Source organism: Hesperophylax consimilis, chromosome 20 (genome assembly GCF_061612785.1).
Source record: "Hesperophylax consimilis isolate HC1 chromosome 20, BYU_Hcon_1.0, whole genome shotgun sequence".
Classification (NCBI taxonomy): Eukaryota; Metazoa; Arthropoda; class Insecta; order Trichoptera; family Limnephilidae; genus Hesperophylax; species Hesperophylax consimilis.
In genome coordinates this window covers 21,346,707-21,373,662 of record NC_142855.1, presented here as the reverse complement: position 1 = coordinate 21,373,662, position 26,956 = coordinate 21,346,707, and the positions used below count along the sequence as shown (strand labels likewise).

Here is a 26,956-nt window from a genome sequence, read left to right as displayed (position 1 = left end):
TCGTATTGTGGCGCAACTTGCGATTTTTTTTTTAAATCCTCAAAGTTGAAAAAAACACTTTTTAATGATGTTGATGATTCATTTTAATGCTTGTAATCTGGTCGCCGAGGTCAATGTATGACTTGGAAGTGAATGTTCGAAGAATTCGAGGATGCCTGAGGAAGACATGGCACTACCAAGTGAAACAAATACTTATATAATAGGTAAAATAACAGTATTTCAGCTAAAAGTCACACAATTGAAAAGTAAACTAGAATCAACAACTCAAAACTTTGACCCAAACCATCCATAAATCCCCGAGCAACACCGGGTACAACTCAGCTAGTAAATAATAAAATAAAAAAACAAAATTTTGAAACGTTCTTTATTCAAATACACACAAAAATTCATGAAAGCATCTAAACCAACGATCTACGCAAACAATCCAGTATTCGCAATAACTGGAACATTTGTGACAGTCCTCTGGAAGTCTTCCACTTGGCAGCAAAAGGAGTACCCCTTGGAGATGTCATCTTGCGACCACTCCAGCCACTTGAAGGCGAGGGATCCTTGGCAGAAGTCTATGCAGAAAGTCAACTCCTTAGCCTCTTCCAGAGTCAGGTGCGGGTTGTTTATACTCACGAAAGCGGTGGCTTTCTTCGTGATGGTCTCGTTGACTATCTGAAATAACAAAATCCACCGTTAAGACGGGACAGTACTCTAAAACAGGGTCAGAATCTTAACGTCGTAAGTGGAGAAGCCATGCACAAAAATATGCGACGCACAACCCCGGTGTTTGGACAGACCTACGGTTGAAAATTTGCATAATAGAAACATCCGCTAACACTGCATTCGAGTTACCTAAACCTAAGCCACATCAACGCGCGGTGTGATACAGCTGGTCTTAAATATAAATAACTTACATCCGTAGGTATCGGTCTACGGTTACGAATTCGTCAAAACTAATTAAAATGTGAGCCTCGAGCTAACCCCAGTTATTAAGAGTCTCGTGTGGCTTGCCAATCTTCTTATATATATAGGGTTTTCCAATAAGAGGAGTTATTTTGAATATTAATTAAGGAATTAATGATTTTTTATGGCTGGAATTGGATGGTATTGATCTTGACAACGTTTACTTTCAACAAGACGCTACGCGCAACACAAGCAAAGAAACTATTGTTCTTTCAGGTGATCACAATTGGCCACCGAGATCTTGTGATTTAACACTTGGCGACTTCTTCCTTTGGGACCACGTGAAAGAGAAGGTCTACGCCAACAGCCCAGCGTCGATTCAAGACCTCAAAGATGGAATTCGTGAGGCTATCGAGGACATAAGGCAGCCACTTTGCGATTTGGTTATGGAAAATTTCATAAAAAGGATATGGTCCTGTAGACGTGGTCGTGGTGGTCATTTGACTGATGTTATTTTTCACTATTAAGGCGAAGGTAAATGCTAAATCACTATTTAGATTAATCTTTGCTACGAATCGGTATACACTATGAATGCCAAAAAATATATTATGCATAAATTGAAGCTTTTTCTTTCTTTATTATTGATCGGAATTGGAATAAAATTATTGGTTGCGTTACAAAAAATATAAACGTAAACCACTGATAATTTTGTTTTTTCTTGAGGTAACTAAGAACTCATATAAGAAACACCTTTAAAAAAATACCGTTTTATGGCTAAGATTATTTTTTATAATTATTATTGACTAACTTTTTTTCATTCATATAAAAATATTCAACAAATAAATAAAACTCACTTTGGCGCTTACGTCAAATTTAGCCAGACTCCACTGGTTAAGCAATTGTCGCCTCTATTCGTGGTGATATAAGACGCAAACATTCTAGCATCTGTACAGAAGTCCGCGGAACGTGGCACGGAACGGAAGTCGGTTGGTGACAGTTTTTTCGACAGTTTTTTCTTGTCGGCATTATTTTGGTTACGAGTTTAGAGTAATAATATACACTCTGGTTACGAGTATTATTAGTTCTCAAACGGTGAGGGAGTTTTGTTATTATATTGTTATTATTCATGGCCCAAATATTGTACTTTTTTATCTCAAAATACTTTTGAATGTATAGTTTTATTCATTATTTCACAAAATTAATGACTTACTTCTTACGGAAAAATGCTTTCCGTTTGCATTTATGTTGACTAATAATGCGTTTTTACAGGTCCATAATTTATTGAAGATGGGGAATAAAACAAAAAATGTCGTCTTACTTTGCGATATTTTCGTAAGAAAAATCGAATTCAGCGACACATGAATCGAAAAGATGCTGAGTATGGAGAGTTCTGCATAAAACCAGATATTCCTGAATCTATTTTCGAGGCGGAGAAAGAAATACTTTTGGATGAGTTGAGAGAAAAACAAAAAGATAGGAATAAAATAGAACGGGAAACAATTTTACAGAGTAACTGCAGTGAATGGATGGAGTTGCTACGTAAAATGATCACAGCATCTTCATTTGGAAAAGTTGTACGTAGAAGAGACAATATAAGCTGTGCAGCTCTTGTAAAATCGTTGCTGTACAAAGTCAATATCTCTCATGTATCTTCAATAAGTCACGGAAGAAAATATGAGAAAGAAGCTTTACATCAGGCTAGCGTTGAACACGATATTGAAATTCAACCGTGTGGGCTATTTATTGACAAGGAATTTCCATTTCTAGGAGCTTCTCCGGACGGTCTTAGCGGCGATATGCTAGTAGAAGTAAAATGTCCTTTAACGTCCTTCAAACTTGGCTTAGAAAGAGCTATTCAAGAGAAGAAAGTTACTTTTTGTAGGACAAACAAAGATGGAAGTATGAGCATAAATACAAATCATGATTGGTATTTTCAGGTTCAAGGGCAACTTCGCATTACGGAAAAAAATGTCTGTTTATTTGTTGTATGGAGTGGACGGAAATATCCTTTAAAAACTGAATATATTTATAAAGACGACGATTTCTGGAAAATAAAAATGGAACCCAAATTGGTCCGATTTTATTTACATTGCTTACTTCCTGAAATTATTGATCCAAGAAAGAACAGGAATATGCCAATTAGGAATCCTCCTTTTATAGTCGATGCAATCAATGACAAACTAAAAAAAAAACACTCTCTCAACCTCCAACAAAGCGTAAATTAACATATTCAGAAAAAATACCAGATCCGTGTGATGTTGTAGAAATTACGCCTATAACGCAATCATCATCAATGGAGTTACAAAATGGCATAATTACAGACGATGTGTCATCAACAATTGTTCCTGATTTCAACTCTATTGATATTGAGAATGTTATATCATTTGAGAAATTTTAGGTTTATGAATATGCTATATAAATTCACAATATAAGTATTTTTTGTTTTTCCAATTTTTTTACATTATAATAAAAGCAGGTATAAGTACATTTTTTTTAAATGCATGTAAAGCTAATATGTTCTAATTAGTGGTAATAATACCTCCCTAGTTGAGAAATGATCGTGATTAGAGAGGGAGTACTATCACAAGTTGATATTAGATTATATATTTAGTAGTTGCTACAATTAACATGCATGTAGAATTATATACTCAAGCACTATTTTTAGAAAAAAAGAACTTAAGAATTGTTCCTTGATAATTTCTAATACTGGATATTTGTTTGGTAATTTGATTGTTCTTCAAAAATTATTTGTAAATTGAATTTAAAAAATATATTAGCAACATAAATTTGATAAAAGTGAATTTAATTTTTTTTTTAAATAATATATGTAAGTGACATTTCAATGTAACGTATTATTAACAAATATTTTATATGTTTTAATAATGCATACAAATAATAAAAATCAATAAAAAATATACAGTTATTAAAAAATAAAAAATATTAATTATTATATTAATCACTAATATCCCCACAGTTTGAGTCCATCCGGCAGCTATAGCTCTGCCGCTGTTGTCAAAATAAGATTGATAGTAATCGTCCACCAGTTAAAAAGGTATTAGTAGGTATACGGAAGCCTTGGCGAACGGGGAGGCCTGGTCGGGCGCTTCCTACGTATAGCAGGTACATAGTACGCGGCTACTGCAATTACTTGTCTCGTGCAGAAAAGTAACAAAAAATGTGCACATTTTATATTCTGTTGGAAGGGGTAGAAACCCAAATATGTTTGGCGTTTATATTCGCCTTAACGACATACCTTCCTCTTTATAATGAAATAAACATTCAATCATTTGTATTAAAAAATGGCATTTTTCTTTGAATATCAAAATAACACCTCTTATTGGAAAACCCTGTATATATATTCTTTTTTGATTTATTTATTTCTTGAATTTTATACAACAGTACAGCAATTCTCCCGAAATTCGCAAATGATAACGATAGCCTTCATGTATGTAAATTTAATTGTATGATTTCTCTGTGTTTGTTATATTTAAATCATGTTGTCTCCCTCAATTTTATTTTTTTATATATATATAAGCTCACACTTAGTACTTCTTGTCTAGTAATAATTTGTACCCTGAAGATGCTTGAGTAAAGCGAAACCGGTCGCTTCTAAAAATTATTAAAAACTCGTGGTTTTAAAACAAAAACTATTTCATTTTATTTTATTAAATATGTCAAACCACAAAGTGATTGTTTTCTACGATAGTAACGATTTAATGTTTAAAAAACTTAATGAGCACTTGAAGTTGGCGCACCGGCAACCCAAACGCCAAGTGCTTCGGGTCAACGGCGACTCCGTTCGTTGTGTTCGTCCGCGCTCGGAAGGATTCGGGCGACATCGATAGCTGACACACCCCCCTTCCTACTTCCAGCCGAATTTTTTGTAGACTCTATTTATATAACTCAATGAAAGTTACATACGGTGAGGGAGTGGGTGCGATAAAAGGGAGGAAATTTTCAGCAGAACATGATGTCCTACCTTTTTATGCAGCAAATTTTATTTGTGAGAGGAGTTTCAATGTAAAAATTCAATATGTAGCTTGTAAAAGTAGAGAGGGACAGGAACCTGCAGCGCGGCAGCATTCAGATAGACGACCTGCTTTTCTCCAGTATCGTCCTCTAGCTTAAGGTTACCCCACGTGCCACTGTAGATCGTGGCCACGGATGCGAGTTCTCCAATTCTAGCCCTTAAATTCTGCGAATAAACATTACAAATTAATAATGGTATTAATAACTAGCTGATCCCCGCCACGCGTTGCTGTGGCTCCTTTCAGAACTTTCAAAAGCATTTTCGAAATTTCCGGAACCTTCTTGACTCATTGACACTCTCCGCCACTCAGTTTAGAAACTTATAGAACCTTCTTGAACTTTCTCCTTCCAGAACCTTATAAAGAACTTCAAAAGAATCATGAAGTTTTTAGAACCTTCCAGACTCAGCGACACAGTCGGTGGGCCCATTGTAATAAAATTTGAAGCATTCGCGGGCTTCCCATAACAAATTATTGTGTTTAGCCACCTCCACCAAACTGTCTTACTTTCGATGTGACACCAAGGGTTATGTACCATCATAACCACCGGCAGTGGCTGGTTGTGAACAAAATTAGGCGGATAGGTAAACACGGGTTTCTTTTTATAATACATATTAGACTAGATAATTTATTTGATTTACGTATTTATTTAACGCCCAGAGGGCTTTTACATGTAGGTGAAACAATTTTAATGACAGTTTTGAAACGTGAGAAAGAAATAATAAAAATAAAATTATATTAAAAAATAATATATGCAAGAAAAAAAAAAATTAAAATAACATGAACATAAATTAAAAAATACAGCGATTTGACTGGTTTACAAAAATAAGTATTGGTTTCCCATAGTGTGAAATTGTATTGGGGAGTTATGTGTGTTGCAGTGGAATAGTGTATTTTGTCGTGTTGTTATTGAAGGTATTCGTAAGTTTATGAGTTGCAGAAGTTCGCAACAGTCGAATTTAGAGTTTAGAATCATGAATATAAAAGTTAAGTCGTTTATTTACGCCTGTCTTCCAATATGTGTATTTTTAGAGTATTTAATAAAAAATGATATTGTAAGTCTTCTAGTGGGATATTTAATTTAAAATTTATAAAACGTAGAATTTTTTTTTGTACTCGCTCAATGTTATTAATGTGAATTTTGTAAGAGGGAGACCAAACTACTGAGTTGTATTCAATTATTCTTCTAACTAGAGATATGTATAACAGTTTAATGGCTTGTTTGGAGTTAAAGTTTTTAGTTGTTCTTAATACGAAGCCTAGTGTTTTCATGCCTTTGTTTACAATTTGGTGGATATGATTGGCGAAACATAGTTTTTCATCATAAATCATTCCGAGATCTCTCATTTCCGTGACTCTTTCTAAAGCTGTATTGTTAATGGAATATTCAAATAAAACAGGATTTTTATTTCTGCAGTAAGTCAGGGTTTTGCATTTGTCTACATTTAAAAACAGATTATTTTGTACGCACCAATCTTTAAATTTATTAATATTTGATTGTAGTATTTGGCAATGATTTACAGCAGTTATTTTTTTGTATAGCTTGATGTCATCAGCAAAGAGCAATACCTCGACATCGTCGAAGCAATTTGTTATATCGTTAATGAAAATGAGAAACAAAACCGGGCCAAGGTGACTACCTTGCGGTAGGCCACTGGTCGCACAGAAAGCTTTCGATAGCAAAGATTTTATTTTAACAAATAGTTTACGATTTGAGCTAGTAAACCATTTTAGCATGTTATCCCTTATTTCTAGGGCAAATAATTTTCGGGTTAGTAGTTTATGGGATACTTTATCGAACGCTTTCGAAAAGTCTGTATATATGCAGTCGACTTGTTTATTTTTTGCAAAATATTCTGATATAAAGTTTTGAAATATTGTTACGTTAGTTGCAATAATAATAATAATAATCATTTAAAAGTATTAAAAGTACTAATTTCGGCTGTCACTCGGTCTTTAGCTGTGTTTCAATGAACTCTAGAACTTTGATTTTCTTTAAAATTAAATTTCATTTTCAAAATTGGAAGTGTTTGATTGGAGAATTCAGCCAAGCAATAAAGTAGGTAGCTGTGTTTACCTTTTCCAATATAGCCCAGTTTCCTTCGTTCAAGCCTTTCCACTGGGGAGCGGTATTCAAGTAGTTGAAGGACGTCCTCTGCGCCGTGACCAGCGCGAAGTCTGCCCTGGCAGCTAGTTGACCAGGTACCAGAAGGTCATCTTTAAGATGCAGCGCGCCCATGGTCGGCCCGAGAGTCGCTATGAAGTTGTCAAGCTGCGTTTCGAGGAGGTATAGGTTCTGCATGCTCATACCCGGGAAGTACAGACCCTCTGAACAGAACATAATGAAATTAAACTAAAAACTGGGGTTAGAATAAAACACCAATAACTTTGTTTACATCACTTTAATATGTATAATCTCTACATGTTTCATGAACAATGTTCACCTCATCAGGAGCAAGTATGATGAGGTGAACATTTTTCATGAAACATGTAGAGATTATATATATTAAAGTGATGTAAACAAAGTTATTTGTGTTTTATTCTAATAAATACTGACATCACAAAGTGATAAGCTTTCAGAAGAAATTTTCTTCAAAAAATTAAAAAATGGGGTATCTACACTACGGTTACTTTTTTGCGTGAAAACGTCATTAGTTCATCACTAAATTTATGGGGAAAATACAAGTCATAATTCCATGAATGATGACTGTTTTGGCAAATCTTATAACGACATGAAATTAAGTACAGGGTAGAGAAATATAATTAAAATTATCTGGAATACTAACACGAACGATTGATACGGTCTTATGTCAATACGATATTCACGAAATCCGTCATCAATGATCAGTTAACGATATTTGCGAGCACGGTCAGAATATGATTCCGACAGTTGGTAGACAAAAGCCACTGCTTTTAGCGCAGCCTCCAAGGTGCGGATAAGCTGTCAACTTACACAACTCCCGCAAAATAACTGGCTTATTAATGAATGGGGATGAACTAACTAAGCTCTTACAGTTAAAAGAAATCGTATACACGATCCATAGACTTTGTTAATTCATCGAAAACATTTGATTCCATTCCAGTTTGGAGAAACAAAATATATTTGCTATGTATAAAGATATCATTAACTAATTAACTCTCCTTTTTGCACCAAAAAGTACATGCGGAGCGCCAATATCAAAGTTAATATTTCAAATGGCATTGTTGCACAATGGCTTACATAAGTGACGATGAGACCATCATGTTGCTTATTAATGGCTGATCGCGGGAGACTGAACACTTTACAATATATCAACAGCATCTTGTAGTCGAATATGGGATACTCGCGTATCACTGTAGAAGACGGGCCTCATGTTAGGACACGTTGCTTGCAAACTAAGAGCTCAATCCTAGAGAAACTAATGGTCTCTGGAAAAGTATTTGGCAAAGAAGCAACCGAAGGTCACCAATGCGCTGGAGTATTCGACTATCATTGGCTCTCCATGCAGCGCAGGACCGCGAATAGCGGAGGAGCCGTATCCTCAATGGAAATTGAAGTAGACTTACTATCCTCAGCAACGAGGAACTGACTCACGCAGAAGACTTACGTTGGAAGGGAGGAGGCGTGGTCAACTCTTGCGCCAGCAAGTTCATAGCAGTTTGTGGGTACGACACGTACTCTACCCTACCAGTGGCCTTACGCAGGCAGCTGGTGTAGGTGCGATACTGTTTGCCGACTCCTCGCACACCAATCAGGATTTGTGTCACGTCTGTTGCGCAAGTCTGCATGCAAGAACATAGGTACATGTAACTATTAAGTAAAAAGATGATGATGTGACATCTGAAGGTAGATAGATCTAATGTACGTGTACATAAATACTTTGGTTCGTCAAAGATTACGAGAACTTTAAAACAAATCTCTAGCAGGACATACGTCCGTTCTATGAGAGGCTCTGAGTTATTCTAACGTGGAACGCAACTTGAAATGAGTTCCCTGCGTAGAAATCAGCTAGTCTCGACTGCAATCAAAACCATTCGGCTACAACCGACATGCTATCTCTGTCAGATGGTGAAAGTACCGCCATCTATGAAAACCCTTAAACTACATTAACTGGATATTAATAACTTAGATTTACACATTACCGACATCCATCTACCGAAATCTGGTGAGTGGCATTGAAACAACAACCATATAGCAACACTAGAATAGGTATTAAGAAAGTGATATCATATAATATACATAGTATAATTGTTCCGTCACGCCGTTTGCTTGACAGGCCGTGTGCTAACCAATCTTATCGTCAGAATTTAAACTTTACTGTGTAATTTAAGTTTGCACACGTCAGCTATAACCACGGAGGGCCGTGAGCCGAACCAGTCACACAAAAACCGTTCGTCCTGTCAAAATACCATCGCCGGTTCTTTATCGGAATAATCACCTTACGTATTTTATCGCAATTTAATTTAAAATAACGAGTGCTAATGAACCACGATCACCGTCCCAGTGCTGACAGATGAGTCTCACCATGCAGATTCCATCCGCCACCCGGTAAGTTGATTGTGAATTAACGTTACGCATTGTGTTTTCGCATTCGCCTGTCACAAGCCATAGAATTCATTTATTCGTTATCTGTGTGGAATAGCCCTTTAGTCGACTATTCCAATCCTTGTTCGTTCCTCGAACAATAATGTTATGTAATAACGGAGTATTTGGGACTATGAATGGCACCTCCATATAAATAAGTATGGTTAACAACTATCTGAAATATTTGTTCATACTCTATTCTTAAAACGTTTGCAGGACAGACTTCGCGACTCCTCTTTTAAGAAGGTTGTTGTTAATTCAATGTTTATTTGTTTATTTTTGTTTTCTTTACTCTTTTATACATCCTATAAAAGATTTTTTATTGGGTACATGAATAAAATGTTACTTTTTAAATAATTGTTGCATCGTTGCATACAATAATTCTTGTAAATTTTTTTTTTTTTTTTTTTTTTTTTTTTTTTTTGGTTACAATTCGTTAAAAAAAATCAAAAAATAACAGAAATTACATTTTAACATGAAAAAAATGTAGATATCACTTGTATATTCGTTTGATATGTAAATATCACTTGTGTATTCGTTTGATATGTGGATATCACTTGTACATTCGTTTGATATGTGGATATCACTTGTATATTCGTTTGCTAAACTATGTAGGCGAGTTTACTTTATATTTTTATGCGAACAGTGATGTTAAAATAGATCCTTTTGCCAAGTATGTCGAGTTGGCGCTCTTATGTTGACTAGACTCAGTATTACCCAACAGTCGAGCTTCGAATTAACAATCTTAAAAAAGAAGCTTCGCTTATCCTACTTCGATTCTCAAATCTATGTATTTGTAAGGTATTTAATAAAAAAATGTAGTATGTTACCAAGCTTTCGGTGATGTTGGTGCGGCCAGGACAGGAACAAGTAATGCGGTACAGGTCATCGCTGCCTTGGAACCAGTCCGAGCTGGTGAACTTGGAGCTTTCGTTACACATGAGGGTCTGGAAGCAAACACACAAGTCATAATACAATCACACTGAGGAAGAAATGTAAGACAGATGGAGGAAAGATGATAGAAGTTATTAAATAATCAGTTCGTTTAATAATTAGAACACTTGTTTCTAGTCGCTGCTCCATTCAGTGTCATAGTTTCACTTCCTTCTGATTGCCTACGTGAATCCTCCTGATTGCCTTCTCGAACCCTTCTGATTACCTTCTTGAAACCTTCTGATTGTCTTTTTGAATCTTTATGATTGTCTTCTTAAATCCTTCTGATTGCCTTCTTGAATCCTTCTTCTGGAATCCTTCTGATTGCCTTCTTGAATATTTCTGATTGCCTACATGAATCCTTCTGATTGCCTTCTTGAATCCTTCTGATTACCTTCTTGAAACCTTCTGATTGTCTTCTTGAATCTTTATGATTGTCTTCTTGAATCCTTCTGATTGCCTTCTTGAATCCTTCTGATTCCCTACATGAATCGTTCTGATTGCCTTCTCGAACCCTTCTGATTGTCTTCTGGAATCCTTCTGATTGCCTTCTTGAATATTTCTGATTGCCTACATGAATCCTTCTGATTGCCTTCTTGAATCCTTCTGATTACCTTCTTGAAACCTTCTGATTGTCTTCTTGAATCTTTATGATTGTCTTCTTGAATCCTTCTGATTGCCTTCTTGAATCCTTCTGATTCCCTACATGAATCGTTCTGATTGCCTTCTCGAACCCTTCTGATTGTCTTCTGGAATCCTTCTGATTGCATTCTTGAATATTTCTGATTGCCTACATGAATCCTTCTGATTGCCTTCTTGAATCCTTCTGATTACCTTTTTGAAACCTTCTGATTGTCTTCTTGAATCCTTATGATTGTCTTCTTGAATCCTTCTGATTGCCTTCTTGAATCCTTCTGATTGCCTTCTCGAACCCTTCTGATTGTCTTCTGGAATCCTTCTGATTGCCTTCTTGAATCCTCCTGATTGCCTTCTTGAATCCTTCTGATTGTCTTGCAAATATAGAAAAAATATTTTCATTCACTTGCGCTGCAACATTTGATCTGAGAGAACTGTAATGCCACGCGATTAATTAAAAGATAATTCTACAAATATAGACATATTAATTTCATTCTTATTTTTTTCCCTTTAAACAGGAGTTTTTGACTCTTGTAAAGGAAAACATTTTAACTTTTATTTGAAATATGTTCTTACTATGTAAAAATTTAAATAAAAATAAAAAATATATACCTATACAGTTTTTTTTTAAATTTTCTTATCCAAAAATATATACAATCACAAATGTTAATTTCCTTACATAGAGGGAATCTAAATCTAAAACGATCTGTACGAGGACAATGTGCCGTCTCTACCAATTGACCGATTATTGCCGGTTATAGGTAAAAAACTGATCGTTGACAAAATGATGGTAGGCAAATAATAAGCAAATGATTGATTGTAATCAAATAATAGTGTTTGTGTTTCATGTTACGGATAAAAGAATTGATATAATTTAACGTATAATCATTCATTTAATGAGATAATTTACAGTACACTGCACTCTGAACAATGCTAAATTAATTACTGCGAGTAGAATACATCTTGGCCTTTGAAATAATCGAATATTTTTTAGATAGGTAAGTCTTTTTATAAGCCCAAAAAAAAATGTATAAGGCCTATGAAAACTGCTTTAAAGTTCAAAATCTCCTACTTACGAACTCATTTTCGGTTATAATTTTATTGTATAATGTGGCAAATTATGTTATTTATAAAATGATCGGAAAAAAAAATTATATTTATGCTTGAACATCCACAAAATAAAATAAAAGGCACTTTTTGGCCATGTTTTTGTCTTGCATAAATCAAAACAGGCGGATGGTGTTAAGCAGGAATTTAAACCTTATCGCCATCAACGTAAGGGTTGTTATTGATAGCGGCTCAATTTAAAATATTACACGACGTAGTGCATCGCCTTAAAACTTTTGGCGCCCCTCGTCAAACCAGTAGACGCATGATGATTAGACAATTACTGTCATCAATCATATTTGGATGGTTTGTATTTTTGTGTAGCGCCGTTTTTATGAAAAATAATCTAAAGACCGATTTGTAAGGCGTTAAAAAGTATCAGCGCTTAGCGCCTTGGTGACTCGGCACCCGGAGCGTACTGCACCAATTGCGCCCCCATAAGGTTTGAGATGCCTATTTACTGTCAGATTGATTTATTGACGAATCACAGTCAGCCTTACTCCCTTCGTTCTTCAACAGTTGATTTTACCCCTCGCCATTATCTTCTCGTCTATTAATTCCTATGTCTGTGATAATAATGCATTACGTATCCGTACTAGACGTTTGGTTTTTTTTTTTAAATTTTATAATTTCATCATTATTAAAGGAAAGACAAACATTCTGGGTTACGAATAACATAAAAATACAAGCATTTTGTTTCAGAGTAAACACTTAAAAATTAATACAATAAAGAAGAATGTAAACATAATGGCAAAAATGAATCCTTACGCATATAATTGAGTTCAAAAGATTCAACAAAACAAAATAGTAGAAGCGGAGAAGTTTTATGGGTACATAGGTATATTTGTGTCTACAAGAATAAAAGTGATAGAATATACAACATTTATACTGATTACTTTTCAAATGAAATATATCACCCTGATCAGAAAGACTGTGAAGTCTCGGAATCGGAGAATTTTGGTAAGCTAGTGTCCTGGTGTTATTGAAGTAAAAAGGTAAGAAATGTCGGCATGATTTTTTGGGAACATGGATATTGATACATTGAAGTAATTCGGGACATTCAATTTTAAAATGTAGTATTCTTTGTAACAGTATTAAATCTGTGCTTATTCTTCTTTCTGAATTTCAATAGAGAAATTTTATCCAAGTAATTTATTTTGTAATTTATGTTTTGTATAGGAATATGCAATTTATAATTTATAAACCTTAGAAACTTCCGTTGAATCTTTTCAATGTTATCTGAATGAATATTGAAAAATGGAGACCATAACGTAGAGTTATACTCAAGTTGGCATCTGACAAGGGTTTTATATAACATAATAAATGTTCCCAAATTATTGAAATCTTTTGCAGCTCTCAAAACAAAGCCAAGAGTCTTTAGAGCCTTGTTGATAATATTATTAATATGACATAAAAAGGTGAGTTTACTGTCGAACATAATGCCTAGATCAATAATTTTATTAACACAAATTAAATTTTCATCATTTAATGAATATTGAAAAACAATAGGATTACTTATTTTGGAAAAATGAATTAACTTACTGGCATTTATTTATGTTTAGTGCTAATTTGTTGATTAAGCACCATTCAAAAAGATATCTCAAGTTAGTTTGAAGTGTAATACAATCATTAATGTGGTTGATCTCTTTATAAAGTTTCATGTCATCGGCAAACAGTAGAACGTTTATATCAGTAAATACATCAACAATGTCGTTTATGAATATTATAAACAAAATGGGCCCTAGATGAGAGCCTTGCTTTGAGTTTTTAAGTTCCAAAAATTAAAAATTTTACTAATTAAACATTTGTTATGTCGAAACGTTAACTATATGAAATTACCTCGATAGAAAAAAAATCGCAAATTAAGCCCCGAAAATTATTAAAAAAAAGTATTCTTCTGTTTTTTAATATGTTATAGGCATGCAAAAATTCACAGTGTATCTTTAAATGAAACTTAACCATTTGTCGAAAGATTTTTGCTCTATTTTAAACGAGTCGTGATTTATCAAATATTTTCACAATCTATCCTTAATTACTAACGTTTTTCATTCGTATTTACATATCTCCCTTTCAAACCATCTTTGAATCCTTACTAGTCTTAAAGGGAGTCTATTTAACATTTTAAAACCTTCATAGTAAATATTTTGTTGTGTATACTAAATTCATCGATAAATTTGTCATATTAAGTCCTAAATCGTTGGAGCTTCTCGTGAAGATAGCCATGGACTGTACTATTAAGGCGATGCCATACGTAGTAATGCAAAATCATGTGTTTTTGGTTTGAAAATTTGGTCGCCTAGAAATGTTTCAGATGCTTTAATTAAATACTGCGAGTAGAATACATATTGACCTTTGAAATAATCGAGTATTTTTTATGTAAGTCTTTATATAAGTCCAGAAAAAAATTATGTATATGCCTATGAAAACTGCTTTTAAGTTCAAAATCTCCTACTTACGAACCCATTTTCGGTTACGATTTTATTGTATAATGTGGAAAATTAAGTTATTTATAAAATGATCGGAAAAAAATAAATATTTATGTCTGAACATCCACAAAATAAAATAAAAGGCACTTTTTGGCCATGTTTTTTTCTTGCATAAATCATAACAGGCGGATAGTGTTAAGCAGGAATTTAAACCTTATCGCCATCTACGTAAGGGTTGTTATTGATAGCGGCTCAATTAAAAATATTACACGACGTAGTGCATCGCCTTAATACTAAAAAGTAGCAAAATGTCACTTACGTGGCTTTTGGGTCTACACTAGTGGATAGTTAGCTTTAAGTCATGGTGTTTGAAAGAGAGAGTACGAAAACAGTGTGCAATATAGTTGTGAATGAGGAATACTTGGAGCAGGTGGATGAGTTTGTGTATTTAGGAAGTATGTTCTAGAGAGATGGGAAGGCTGACAGAGATATTGAAACAGGGGTAAATGCAGGTAACTCCATTAATGGAGGACTGAACGCGGTTAGCGCTGATGAAAAATTGTCCAAAGAAGTGAAACTAGCAGTCCACAATGGAGTGCTGGTACCTACCCTGATATATGACAGTGAGACTGGTAGAGGAAAAATGATGGTAGACTAAATGCTATAGAAATGAGATCCCTGAAGCGTATATGTGAAAAACCATGTGAGAAATGAAAAGATCCTCAAAAAACGTAAAGTTGATGTAAGCGTAATGAGTAAGATTAAGAAAGGGAGGCTTAAATGTTATGGGCATGTAGAGCTAATGAAAGAAGAGAGTTGTAGAAGAAGTTGGGATATTCGAGGAAGACAAGGCACGATAAATTGAATCAGATACAAGAGTCGGGCCATGTCAAGAGTCATATTAATTGATTTATGAATGTGAATGAGGCAAGAAGTGTGTGGTGTGACCGAGTTGTTTGGAGGTCCGTCCTCTCTTACTACCCCTGAGGGGAAACGGCGTGATTGTTAGTTAGTTATAGGTTATAGTTACCTCTAGGACTGAATTCTTCCCCGTACGACTCTGCTGGTTCGAACGAAGATTCTTCAGAACGTATGACTCGCACCGTAACCAATAAAACCAAAAACATGGCAAAATTAAATTTCCACATTTTCAAAATATTGTTTTTAAAAGCGGCACTTTTTAGATTAATTTTGATTTTCATCCAAAACTTAATGACTTAAGTAAAACTAGGACATATTTATATGATGTTTTTCTTATCTTTAGGATTATAGAGATAAAATATTTTTCGTTCACAGTAAAAAGGTTATTTATGAATTTTATTTTTCTATTAGCTGTAGTCACCGGTGCTGCCTGGGCTTTTCATTATTCTTATTTTCTTATTTTTAACGTTAGGCGTGCAAAATTTCATAAAGAAATATCAAAAAGTGGTGGGAAAAGGGATTGGTATATTTTTTTGACATATCACTTCCTTCTGTTTTGAAGGTCAAGTGTGCAAAATTTCATCAATCTTGGAATAAATCGCATTACAAGCGGAAAAAATGTTGAATCACATTTGGAGTTGATTTTGTTGAACTACTTTTTTTGATTTGATTTTTTTAGGTCATTTAAAAAAAATGGATTGTTAGAGGGTTTATATTTTCAAAAACCAAAATAAAAGATTTTTCAACCCTTTGGTCGCCATAAAATATCGAAATGTTATGAACGATTTTTTTTTTGGTTCTCTATGTGATGTGACCTGTTTATTAGGGTTCCATGATAACTCAACACAGTGACAATTCAACACACTTTTAAAAATTGATTAGAAACGATGAAAAAAAATAAAATTTAAACCTAACCTAACCTAACCTACTTAACCCAGTCAATGAAGTTTTTGTTTCATCACTTTCCATGATTTCATATTACTTTTTAAAGATGTGATGAATTATCATTTTGATGATTTATCCGGTCACCGTTCATTACGACTTTCCGGACACCGTGTATAGATTCAGTTTACAGTAGATTAATCGAGGATAAAAATGAGAAAATTGAGTACTGCTTTTTTATCAAGATACTGTTAAAAATGTGACTGCCGGACAATTTACTAATAATATATTAGTCAGTCAGAATATATCTGATCACGTGTTCAAAGCTTGGCTTGTCCAAATAAATATCATAAATGAGATGTGAAAGTTTTATTATTTTACAGAACACGTGTTCGGACTTCCTCAAAACGTATTCGTGCTAAACTGATAGTTTGTTGAAATATCTTGTGAATTCATTCTTAACAGGCCTGCAGTCCCACTTTTATCAGAAAAACTTATAATTTTAGCAGAATTTTAATAAATTAACAATATTTCATATCAGTGAGTTTATAAAATTTACATATCATCTGATTTTAATGTATTTTTATAAAAAACAACTTTTTCTTCTAAGCCACATTTATTTAAATTCCTAATATTGTTTTTAAAGATAGGAGAATATGATTTATTACTTCTATTGAAAATTTAATCGGCTAGTTTCTCTTTTGAAAACAATTACACATTTTTTAGATTGATTAATGAGAAGAGATTTGATAAAAAAATCCACGTTATATAATATAAACTTTTATGATGTGGAAGTGTAGCACGCGTGTATTTTTAATTATTCATTTTGATTTTAATTGAAAATTAAATCAATTATGTAAATAAATACATTTTAATATTTAAAAAACTAGCTGAACGTCGCGTCGCCACGCATTGCTATGGTTCAGTCTGTCTAAGCAGATTGGGAAACAATTGCACGTTTTACTTTTACGATGAATGGCGCTGTTTTTTAAAAAAAGCATGTTAACCTGTCACAGGGAATATAAATAATAATAATAATAATACTTGGATGACTTGTATAGCGCCGTTTTTGTGCAAAAACACCTCAAGGGCGCTGTACAAACTTATAATATATTTCTACAGTGATCTATGTTATTACTTAACTATTTATGAAGAAAATATACAGTACAATACTTACCTGGTAGGTCATTTGAGATTAACACTTAATTAACATTATCTAATTGTTTATTGGTGAAATTTAGATACAGGATTTAGGACTTAATTGAAAAATTGAATATAACTGGACTTTCTCTTAGGATTGGTATATTTAATTTAAGGGTACGACAGCTTAAAAAGGTAAGTTTTTAGTTTAGACCTGAATTCTGTTGGACTTGTTATGGATCTTAGTTCCGGAGGGAGTTTATTCCAAGCCTTCGGCCCAGATACTCCGAAAGCGCGATCACCAAACTTAGTATTTGGCTTGCGCATAGGTTCTATCAGTCTGCCTATAGCTGATGATGTTGCTGATCTAAGCGTTGACTGCCTCAGACCAGTGTTTTCCGGGACGCATAGTTCAGAGATGTAGGGTGGGGCCATTTCATTGATGGATTTAAACACCATCCAGCACAGTTTGTACTGGATTCTTTCAGGGCACTTGAGCCAGTGAAGGTTACGAAGGTGTTCTGAAATGTGCGAATATTTAGAAACCCCGGTTATGAGCCGTGCTGCTGCATTAAACACTGATTGAAGTTTGTCAATTTGATATTTTGGAAGGCTGGCATAAATGCCGTTGCAGTAATCGAGACGTGAGACTACGTAAGAGTTGATAAGTAGTTTTGTTTCTTCTGAAGGAAGGTTTCTTCGGACAGACTTGAGTTGTCTTGGGTGAAAAAAACCGGTGCTTACAGTCCTATTTATTTGACTTTTAAACGAAAAGTGTGAATCTAAATTGACACCGAGAAGTTTGACTGTTGTTTTTGGGATGATATCGCTGCCGGAAATAGTAATAGGTGAATTGTCTATGAAATGTTGACGTTTGTTTGTGGCTACCCAGAGAAACTCAGTCTTAGATGGATTGAGCTTCAGCTTGTTTGAAGACATCCAACGAGTTATTGCTTCTAGACATTCAGTTATACGGATTTTGAGACTATCTGTATAATATAGATATATAAAAACACACGCGTATTCGAATGCGACGTTGTGTCAAAATTTCAAAGCAATCGGTAAGAAAATTCGGAGATTTAGGATTTTGAACAAACGATCATTTACATTAATTAATTGTGAAAATAACATTAATTAGGTTCTGAATGAAACAATGTGTTATAGGCTAGGTTGACAAAACGTAAAACAGTTTATTACATACATATTCGAATACATTTTTATTTATTTATTATTGATTTTTTTAATACATACACAGACAGACTGAGCCATAGCAACGCGTAGCAGGGTACAGCAAGTTAAAAATAAAAATCTAAATATTACTTAATTATATTACATAACTTACTTAAGTACATTTTATTTTTTCTCTAACATTAGAGCAAACAGTTTTTTATTAAATATATTCATTCTATTTACTAATGTCAAGCTATTGGGAAGGAGAGTGTATATGTGTACACCCTCGTGGCCTATGTTTCTTTTACCACTTTCTGTCTTTGCTGAATGTGTGTATAGGTTATTATGTTGTCTTGTGTAGTTGTATCATACGTATCCAGACCTCCAGAATATTTCAAGAGAATTCATATTTACGCCAAAATCACAAGAACACTCAAACCCCGAAACCGCTTGATACCGTGTCGCCGACACATTTGGAAATCTTTACATCAAAATAACTCAATCAAATTATGTATTATATGTGATTAATCAAGATAATTACATAGCAATATAATAGCAGAACCTGAAACACATCTAAAAATAACCATCAACCACCTCCCTCGGAGCCGCCAACCTACGAAGTGACCTCCGCCTAGGAAGCAACTCAGTATTTACGTGGACCCCCCTCTCTACCACCCGGAAGGAATTTCATGATGGCCGCCGAACTTTCGACCAATCACAGCACGGCATATCTCTTTGGGATTCTTATCAAATACTGATAACGAAATTCAATGCAACTAATTGTGATAACATCAAGCTCAATTTACAAGAAAATGATGGAAGATTCTACCCCGGAATAGATATCAACATGAAGAAATAATTATATGCTAATATAATGACATAAAAAATCATACCTAAATATGTTTCTTACTCTTTGGGAAATGTTAAAACCAAAGATATTTAACTTCAAACCCAATTTGAAAATTTGTATAATTTATTAAAAAATAAATAAACGAGACTGGGGGAGATGGTTTTGGTAGACTGAACTGACTTGGTTAAAGGTATCATATTAAAATATAACTTTCCTCTCAACAATATAATTGCAGAGAGGAAAAATACCTAACCACTTCACTCCTCACGAAAGAGGATAGAACGCCTCCGAGAGGGTTCGATTTGAAAACGTTCTATAAATAGAGAACCGAATTCCATACAGAGTCAGTTCAACAACTACCTCTGAAAGGGAATCCTCTCTCCTGAAAAACCATCTCCAAGTCTCCAAAGTCTCAAGAAATATTTTCAAGTGTTTTATTCAGTAGTAAATTCAGTTTTTGCCAGTATTAAATTCTTTTCGTCAGTTCAGATCTGGAAATAAATTCCTCTCTGATCGTGGCTTTAAACTCTACCACAAAACCTCTACAACATCTACCAAGACTGAAAACGATGAAAAGTGTACCCAGCTACCTTCGTATCTACAGTTATTGTACGGACGGTATATTTTTTTTTTTTTTTTTTTTTTTTTAAAAGAAAGACAAACATTCCCGGGTTACGAATAACCCAACAATGTTTGAAAATCTCCTACTACCACCACAGAAAGCCGAAAATGTTGCTTGTGTTGTGATGGAGGACTTAGCCAGCCGAGGAATCGAACACGCGACGCTCGGGTGAGACCCAAGCGCTGTGCCCACTCAACCACTGACCGGTCTCGTACAGTAGTGTTTGTGGCTATTGATGTCAAGCTATTGGGAAGGAGAATGTATATATGTACACCCTCGTGGCCTATGTTTTTTTACCACTTTTAGGCTGAATGTGTATAAATCTCTGTTGGGGTTTGTAGATTAATAAGCATATGTTATATTCTTTTGATATTTTTCACCATCTTAAATTTGTACGCTTTTTATTTCTATGTGCTATGGTTTATGCAAAGATATTCTATTATCTTTGGGTTTATGAGATAACGTTTTTCTTTTTGGTGAGCTTAAGATCATGTAACTCGTTTTATAAATATTAATTGTTGATATATTTTAATTAGCCAGTTGTGATTTTTCTAATAAGATAATTATTATCCTTAATTATGATAACAAGTACTACACGTGCCGAATATATAACCTTTGAAATGTTCGCGTTTATCAATGCTGTCATTAAGTTCATGTAATGTACCTAATAAAAGCTAGGATTAATATTATCAACTAAATATCTGATTTAGTCATGTACCAAAACAGATCTGTCCCAGTATTAAATGATACATACATTATAACTAACCATCTCGCCGTTAACTGCAGGGGTAGGCAGAGAGAACGCACCGACAAACAACTCGGTCACACCACACACTATTTGCCCCATCCACATTCAAACATCGTCTTATACATACTATTTTATTTTTCTGACTCTTGAAATGGCCCGACTCTAGTATCTGAGTCACTTGGTCATGCCATGTCTTCCTCGGGCATCCTCGACATTTTCTTCTCATACTAATTTCTTCGTTTATTCGCTCTACATGCCCAAACCATCTAAGCGTCCCTTTCTTAATCTTACTAATTACGCTTACACCAGCCTTGCATTATTATCTCAACATTTTTCATACTATCATACATGTTTTTACCACACACACGCCTCAGGGATCTCATTTCTACAGCATTCAGTCTAATTTTGTCCTTTCTCTGACAGTTCCATGACTCACCTCCATACATCAGGATAGGTACCAGCACTCCATTGTGGACTGCTGCATATAATGCTGACACCAATTGCGAGTCCTTCATTAATGGAGTTACCTGCATTTACCTTTCTTTCAATATCTCTGTCAGCCTTCCCATCTCTCGTAAAAAAATATTTTAAGATTAAGAGAATTTATGATCAAAATAAAATATATACTTAGGTAAAAAAATAATGGGCTTCATTCTACACATCACAAAACAGTGTACACTTGAACAACTATGTATTTGTTGATCGTTTTTGTGATAATGTGATAGTGTAATTCGTAAGACTACATTTAATTTTTATAAAAAAATCATGTTAATCAAATTCAATAATTTTTTATTAAGTTCTGCAAGTATTTTAGTTTTTCTATTATTGTGACAGCTGTTTCGGCGTTCAAGACCAACATTTACTTTCAAAAAGACAGCGCTACGTGCCACACAAGCAACGAAACTCTGCGTAAAATAAAATTATCAGTGGCCTTATTGATTGTTCGCCCCTTTTGTCTGAGATTAATTTTAGAGTCCCAAGCTTTAGAACTAGAGATAAGTCACTTTTTCATCTTCAAAAATGCTCTACTAATCTCAGACAAAACGCTTTTATTTTCAGAGCTTGTACCCTATACAATAAGAATTTTAATTATATTGACATATTTTCGTGTAGCTTAGGAACATTTAAAAAAGATACCTTAGCTATTATTAAATAATAATTAATAACATACTGCAAGATATCATGTTGTTGATATGAACCCTGTCCAGTTACAAGTGACTCATTTTATAAACATCTGTTCAGTTTAGTTGTAGGTATATACATATATTGGTGATTATTGGTGTTGTGTGAAGATAAAATTGTTATTTTGTAATTTACTTGTGTTCTTATATCCGATGTTGTTTACTTTATTTAGTATTTTGTATTTTCTGTAAATATTTTTTGCCCACGGGTACTGGACCCTTAGTTTGTTATTATAATTAATTTTTTAAGTGAAAACCTATCATTAGATATTATTTGTATTTTTTATAAGTTAATTATTTAAAGATGTAAAAAATCTGTTGGCTTTATCTGTTGTTACTAAATAAACAAATAAATAAATAAACCACTGATTACGTCTAAAAGGGATCCAAATGATAATCTAGTCTCCTTCAACGGAAGCAATCTTCCGAACAGGCCTTCCATTGATATGCTTGGTGTAACTATAAGTGACCAGCTCAGGTACGGGGGCTCCATCAAAGCTAGAGTAAAGTTGGCCTCTCAGAAGCTGGGCGTACTGTACAGGGCCCGCAGATACTTTAATAGTACACAACTGCTCACCCTGTACAAATCGCAAGTGCGCCCTACTGTCGAATTTGGCAGCCATCTCTGGTCTGGAGCCCCAAAATACCTGAAAAAAACCCTTGACTCTGTGCAGAAACGGGCGGTCCGTTTGATAGATTCCCCAATCTTAACAAACGGACTGCAATCTTTAGAGCACAGGCGTCAGGTAGGTATGCTGTCCTTGTTCTATCGGTATTACAATGGAAGATGCTCTGAGGAACTAGCGTCATTGATCCCTTCGGCACCGGTGCGTAGTCGGGATACACGCCAAACGCGCGCCCAACATTTGTACACAGTTGACACTTGTCACATGAGAACGGGTCGCTTCTATGATTCGTTCTTAAGTTCAACAGCTCGGCTGTGGAACGAACTGCCGGCCTCTGTGTTTCCTCCCTCCTACAACATGGGACTCTTCAAGACCCATGTTCACTCCTTCCTCTCCACAAAAAGACCCTCCACACAGCATCCCCAAAGATGACATAGGCCCTGAGGGAAATTATTTTCTTCAGGGCCTCCTGTGTGGAGTAAATATAAAAAAAAAAAAAAAAAAAAAAAAAAAAAAATCTTTTACGATTGAATATCAAAATAACACCTCTTATTGGAAAACCCTGTACTTTCCGTAAGAAATTTTCTAAATGATAGTGAACACCCTATCAAACCCAGTTGCGCAGTTTAAGAGAACTAAGCGTAAAAACAGACAGACACGGAGAGTACTTTATTTCATACTATTTAGAAAAACCAATTTCCTAAAAGTTTATCAGGAAACGGCCTATAAACCCGTTTCTAGTTCATTATGATCTGGGATATTCCCGAACGTTCTCGACCATTCCCGAACATTACACAACATTTCAGAACGTTCTAATTAAAAATTTGGATGAATTCAGTCCTTAGCAATTGTAAATATATTAAATTAAACTAGTTCATCGGTCATTAGAATAGAAATTATTATTAAAATATGATTTTAATCACACGTGACAAACCGACACAGTCATTCGCGGGGAAACTGACGTGCATAGTGTGTAAAATATTGTTGATAATAATTACCTTAACCAAGCTAGTAATTGACTTATAATACTGAAGACTGTTCTTAACCCATTACCTCCATGATTTATTTTTTATTTTATATACTTGAATCCTCATTATAACCCGATAGTATAGACTTCAAGGAGAGCCCAAAATCATTTTTAGAATTTTACGCCCGCCCACCCTCTCGCCAGAGCGTCTAGAAAATTGATGTCTTAACGCAACACTTTGAAGTAACCCCCTTAAGTAAAATTTATGTCAACTATGGGAAAAATGCATTCAACTGTATGCTTTATATTGATAAAAAATAATTATTGCCTTTGTTTATAATTCAATGAAAACTAACAAAAAAATTTATATTAAAAAAAAAAATTGTAGAATGAGGAAAACTAACCAAATCTAAGCAAATTATTCTCTAAGTGATACAGTCTAAATGAAGGGCGTGGTTGCATCGCATGCCCGGCACCGATAGATAGAACGTTGGATTTTTTTTACGCAGAGCACAACGAATAAGAGATTCGCCACGATATGGAAAATGAAATTCTTGCATTCGAGGCACACGATTCCCATCTTCTGCGTTATGGTCTTCTTTCTTCACACGAGATTCTCCGAATTCGGCATTGACCTGATTTGGAAAAGACAATAAAAGAGTACGGGTAACCTCCACACGGAATGCCTTCTGGGAAGGTTTTCTCTGCCGCCTATTTATTTGGTTTCCCATATGATGCTCGTACTTCCTCAAGAAGCATTACAACTTCCATCCATTTACAAGAGCGCTGCTGAGGCAAGATACAAATAAAGGCCAGTACCACTTCTTTGACCGAAGTTGACCCGATAATTTTGTATACCATTATCATGGAGGTCTACTCCACCCATTCCAAAATTATAATTTCGTATTGGCGCCGGGCAATCGATTTTTTTTTGCATGCATCCTTCAAAACTTTGACTTTTTTGTCTTTCTTCGGTTTCTGCCAACGCTGCACTTGACTTACAGGCTCCATTCGATCATAGTTTGTGGCCACTGTTACTTCACGGTTGTCTTGCCAACGGCATACGAGGATTTGGTTTTCAAAAACACCAAATTGAAGATATTTCACGTTCAGCATGTTGAACAATTTACGAACCTACAAAGAAAGATGGAACCATTAACGTTAGTCGGAGAATAATAAATATAAAAAAGTTTATGTTATGGTACTACGCCTTAGCCATTCTGTCATCTAGCGCTTTGTTGTACGGTTGGCAAGTACATACTCCCAGCCGATATATTTGCGGTCAGGAGTAAGGCAAGGAGGGTGTATGTCCCCCATTCTATTTAATGTATACATAGACGAGTTGTCAAGTCGCCTGGACGTCAGAGCGGGCTGTCATATTAACAGTATATGTATGAATCATATAAGCTACGCGGACGACATGATCCTCCTAGCTCCGTCGATCAAGGGATTAAGATTACTCCTAAACACTTGTGAAGAATATGGAAAACAGCATAATTTGATGTACAACCCGAAGAAGACGGAATTGATTGCGTTCCACCACGGAAAAAGTCAAGATACAAGTAAGATGCTCCCAGTATACCTTAACGAGGCAAAAATAAATACATGTTCGAACGTGAAATACTTGGGGCACATTATTAATGAAGACCTATCGGAAGATGGCGATATCGAACGACAAAGAGAAACCTTAGCATAGTGTCTAATATGATTGCCCGCAGATTTTGCAAATGCAGCAATACCGTTAAAAAATACTGTTCAACGCATTCTGTACTGGCCTGTATACGTGTGAGACATGGTGTCACTACCGAACTTGCTCGATGGAACGACTCCGAATCCAATATAATGACGCCTGTAGAATAATATTTGGATACCGAAGATACAGTAGGGCATTGACAATGTTCACAGAACTAGGACTGAATGGATTTGCCGGCCTGATGAGACACCGGGTCACTGGAGCCAGGATGCGGCTAATGGCCTCCGCCAACACGTTGGTGAACGCAGCCTACCAGCACCAAGTGCCACTCCCGAGTGAGCTCTGGGCCCAAGCGCACTCAAGACCACACCCTGCATAGTTGTCCTTATTTGTTAATTTATTATATCTATTATACAAAAAAAATGTAAACCTATATGTGACGTTTGGGATTGCACTAACCTCCCCACATTCTGGAATAAAAAAAAAATTATTATAAGCTCTATTTTGATGATGCTTACACCCAATGTCGGGTCAGACGTATAATAATCTATGGTAGATGGAAATTTATTGTAGCCGGTCAACACAAGGAAACCAAGAAAACGCTTCAATTCGTATATATCTAACTGGAATTCGGTATTGCTTTAAATCGAGAGTATTTGATCGTAATAAAGAACTAAACCACTTCGTCATCAAATAATAATGAAAACAATTGGAAAGCATTACAAGACTTCAGCTTTTCGTACATATCTTTGTACACCACATTCAGCGGTTCAGAAACGCAACAGATAGGTATGGCTTGTGTTTCATTTCAATGCCTTAGACAACTTTTGTTTGTAGTGAGACTTCTTTTTGTATTGTAGTTTTGATTTTTTGGCTGGTGGTGCATTGAAATAGATATTTGCAAGGTATTACGACTCGCACCAGACGATGTTGAAGGCTGATTCCAGTCAAGGTCATTAGCGAATTCATCTGGTTCATGCTCGTCATGGCATGACTCATCTTCTTAATCCTAAAAAACACTACAAAACCGTATTATTTGAAGGCAAGCTAAGCAAAAACGTATGTAAGATCTAACTGATATCTAATCGATCCTAACTGTCCGATATCTACTGATTTTATCTCCTATGTGTCGTCACTGGTCACTCAGCCTAGTAACTGACCAAGCCCTCACCCCGATCCCAACTGTCCAATACCTACTGATTTTTTCTCCTATGTGTCGTCACTGGTCACTCAGCCTAGTAACTGACCAAGCCCTCACCCCGATCCTAACCGTCCAATACCTACTGATTTTTTCTCCTATGTGTCGTCACTGGTCACTCAGCCTAGTAACTGACCAAGCCCTCACCCCGATCCTAACTGTCCAATACCTACTGATTTTTTCTCCTATGTGTCGTCACTGGTCACTCAGCCTAGTAACTGACCAAGCCCTCACCCCGATCCTAACTGTCCAATACCTACTGATTTTTTCTCCTATGTGTCGTCACTGGTCACTCATCGTAATAACTGACCAAGCCCTCACCCCGATCCTAACTGTCCAATACCTACTGATTTTTTCTCCTATGTGTCGTCAC

At 35.2% G+C, this 26,956-nt stretch overlaps 1 protein-coding gene across 1 annotated transcript; it reads right to left on the bottom strand.

The window, feature by feature from the left end:
• Positions 1-411: 411 nt before the first annotated feature.
• Positions 412-11,186, bottom strand: LOC149414327 (salivary endonuclease-like). The gene is made up of 6 exons (XM_089644136.1): positions 11,031-11,186; positions 10,314-10,430; positions 8,507-8,681; positions 6,997-7,247; positions 4,930-5,086; positions 412-659 (listed from the first exon to the last, which is right to left on the bottom strand). The coding sequence occupies exons 1-6, from the start codon at positions 11,184-11,186 to the stop codon at positions 412-414; spliced, it is 1,104 nt and encodes a 367-aa protein (XP_089500262.1).
• Positions 11,187-26,956: the final 15,770 nt, after the last annotated feature.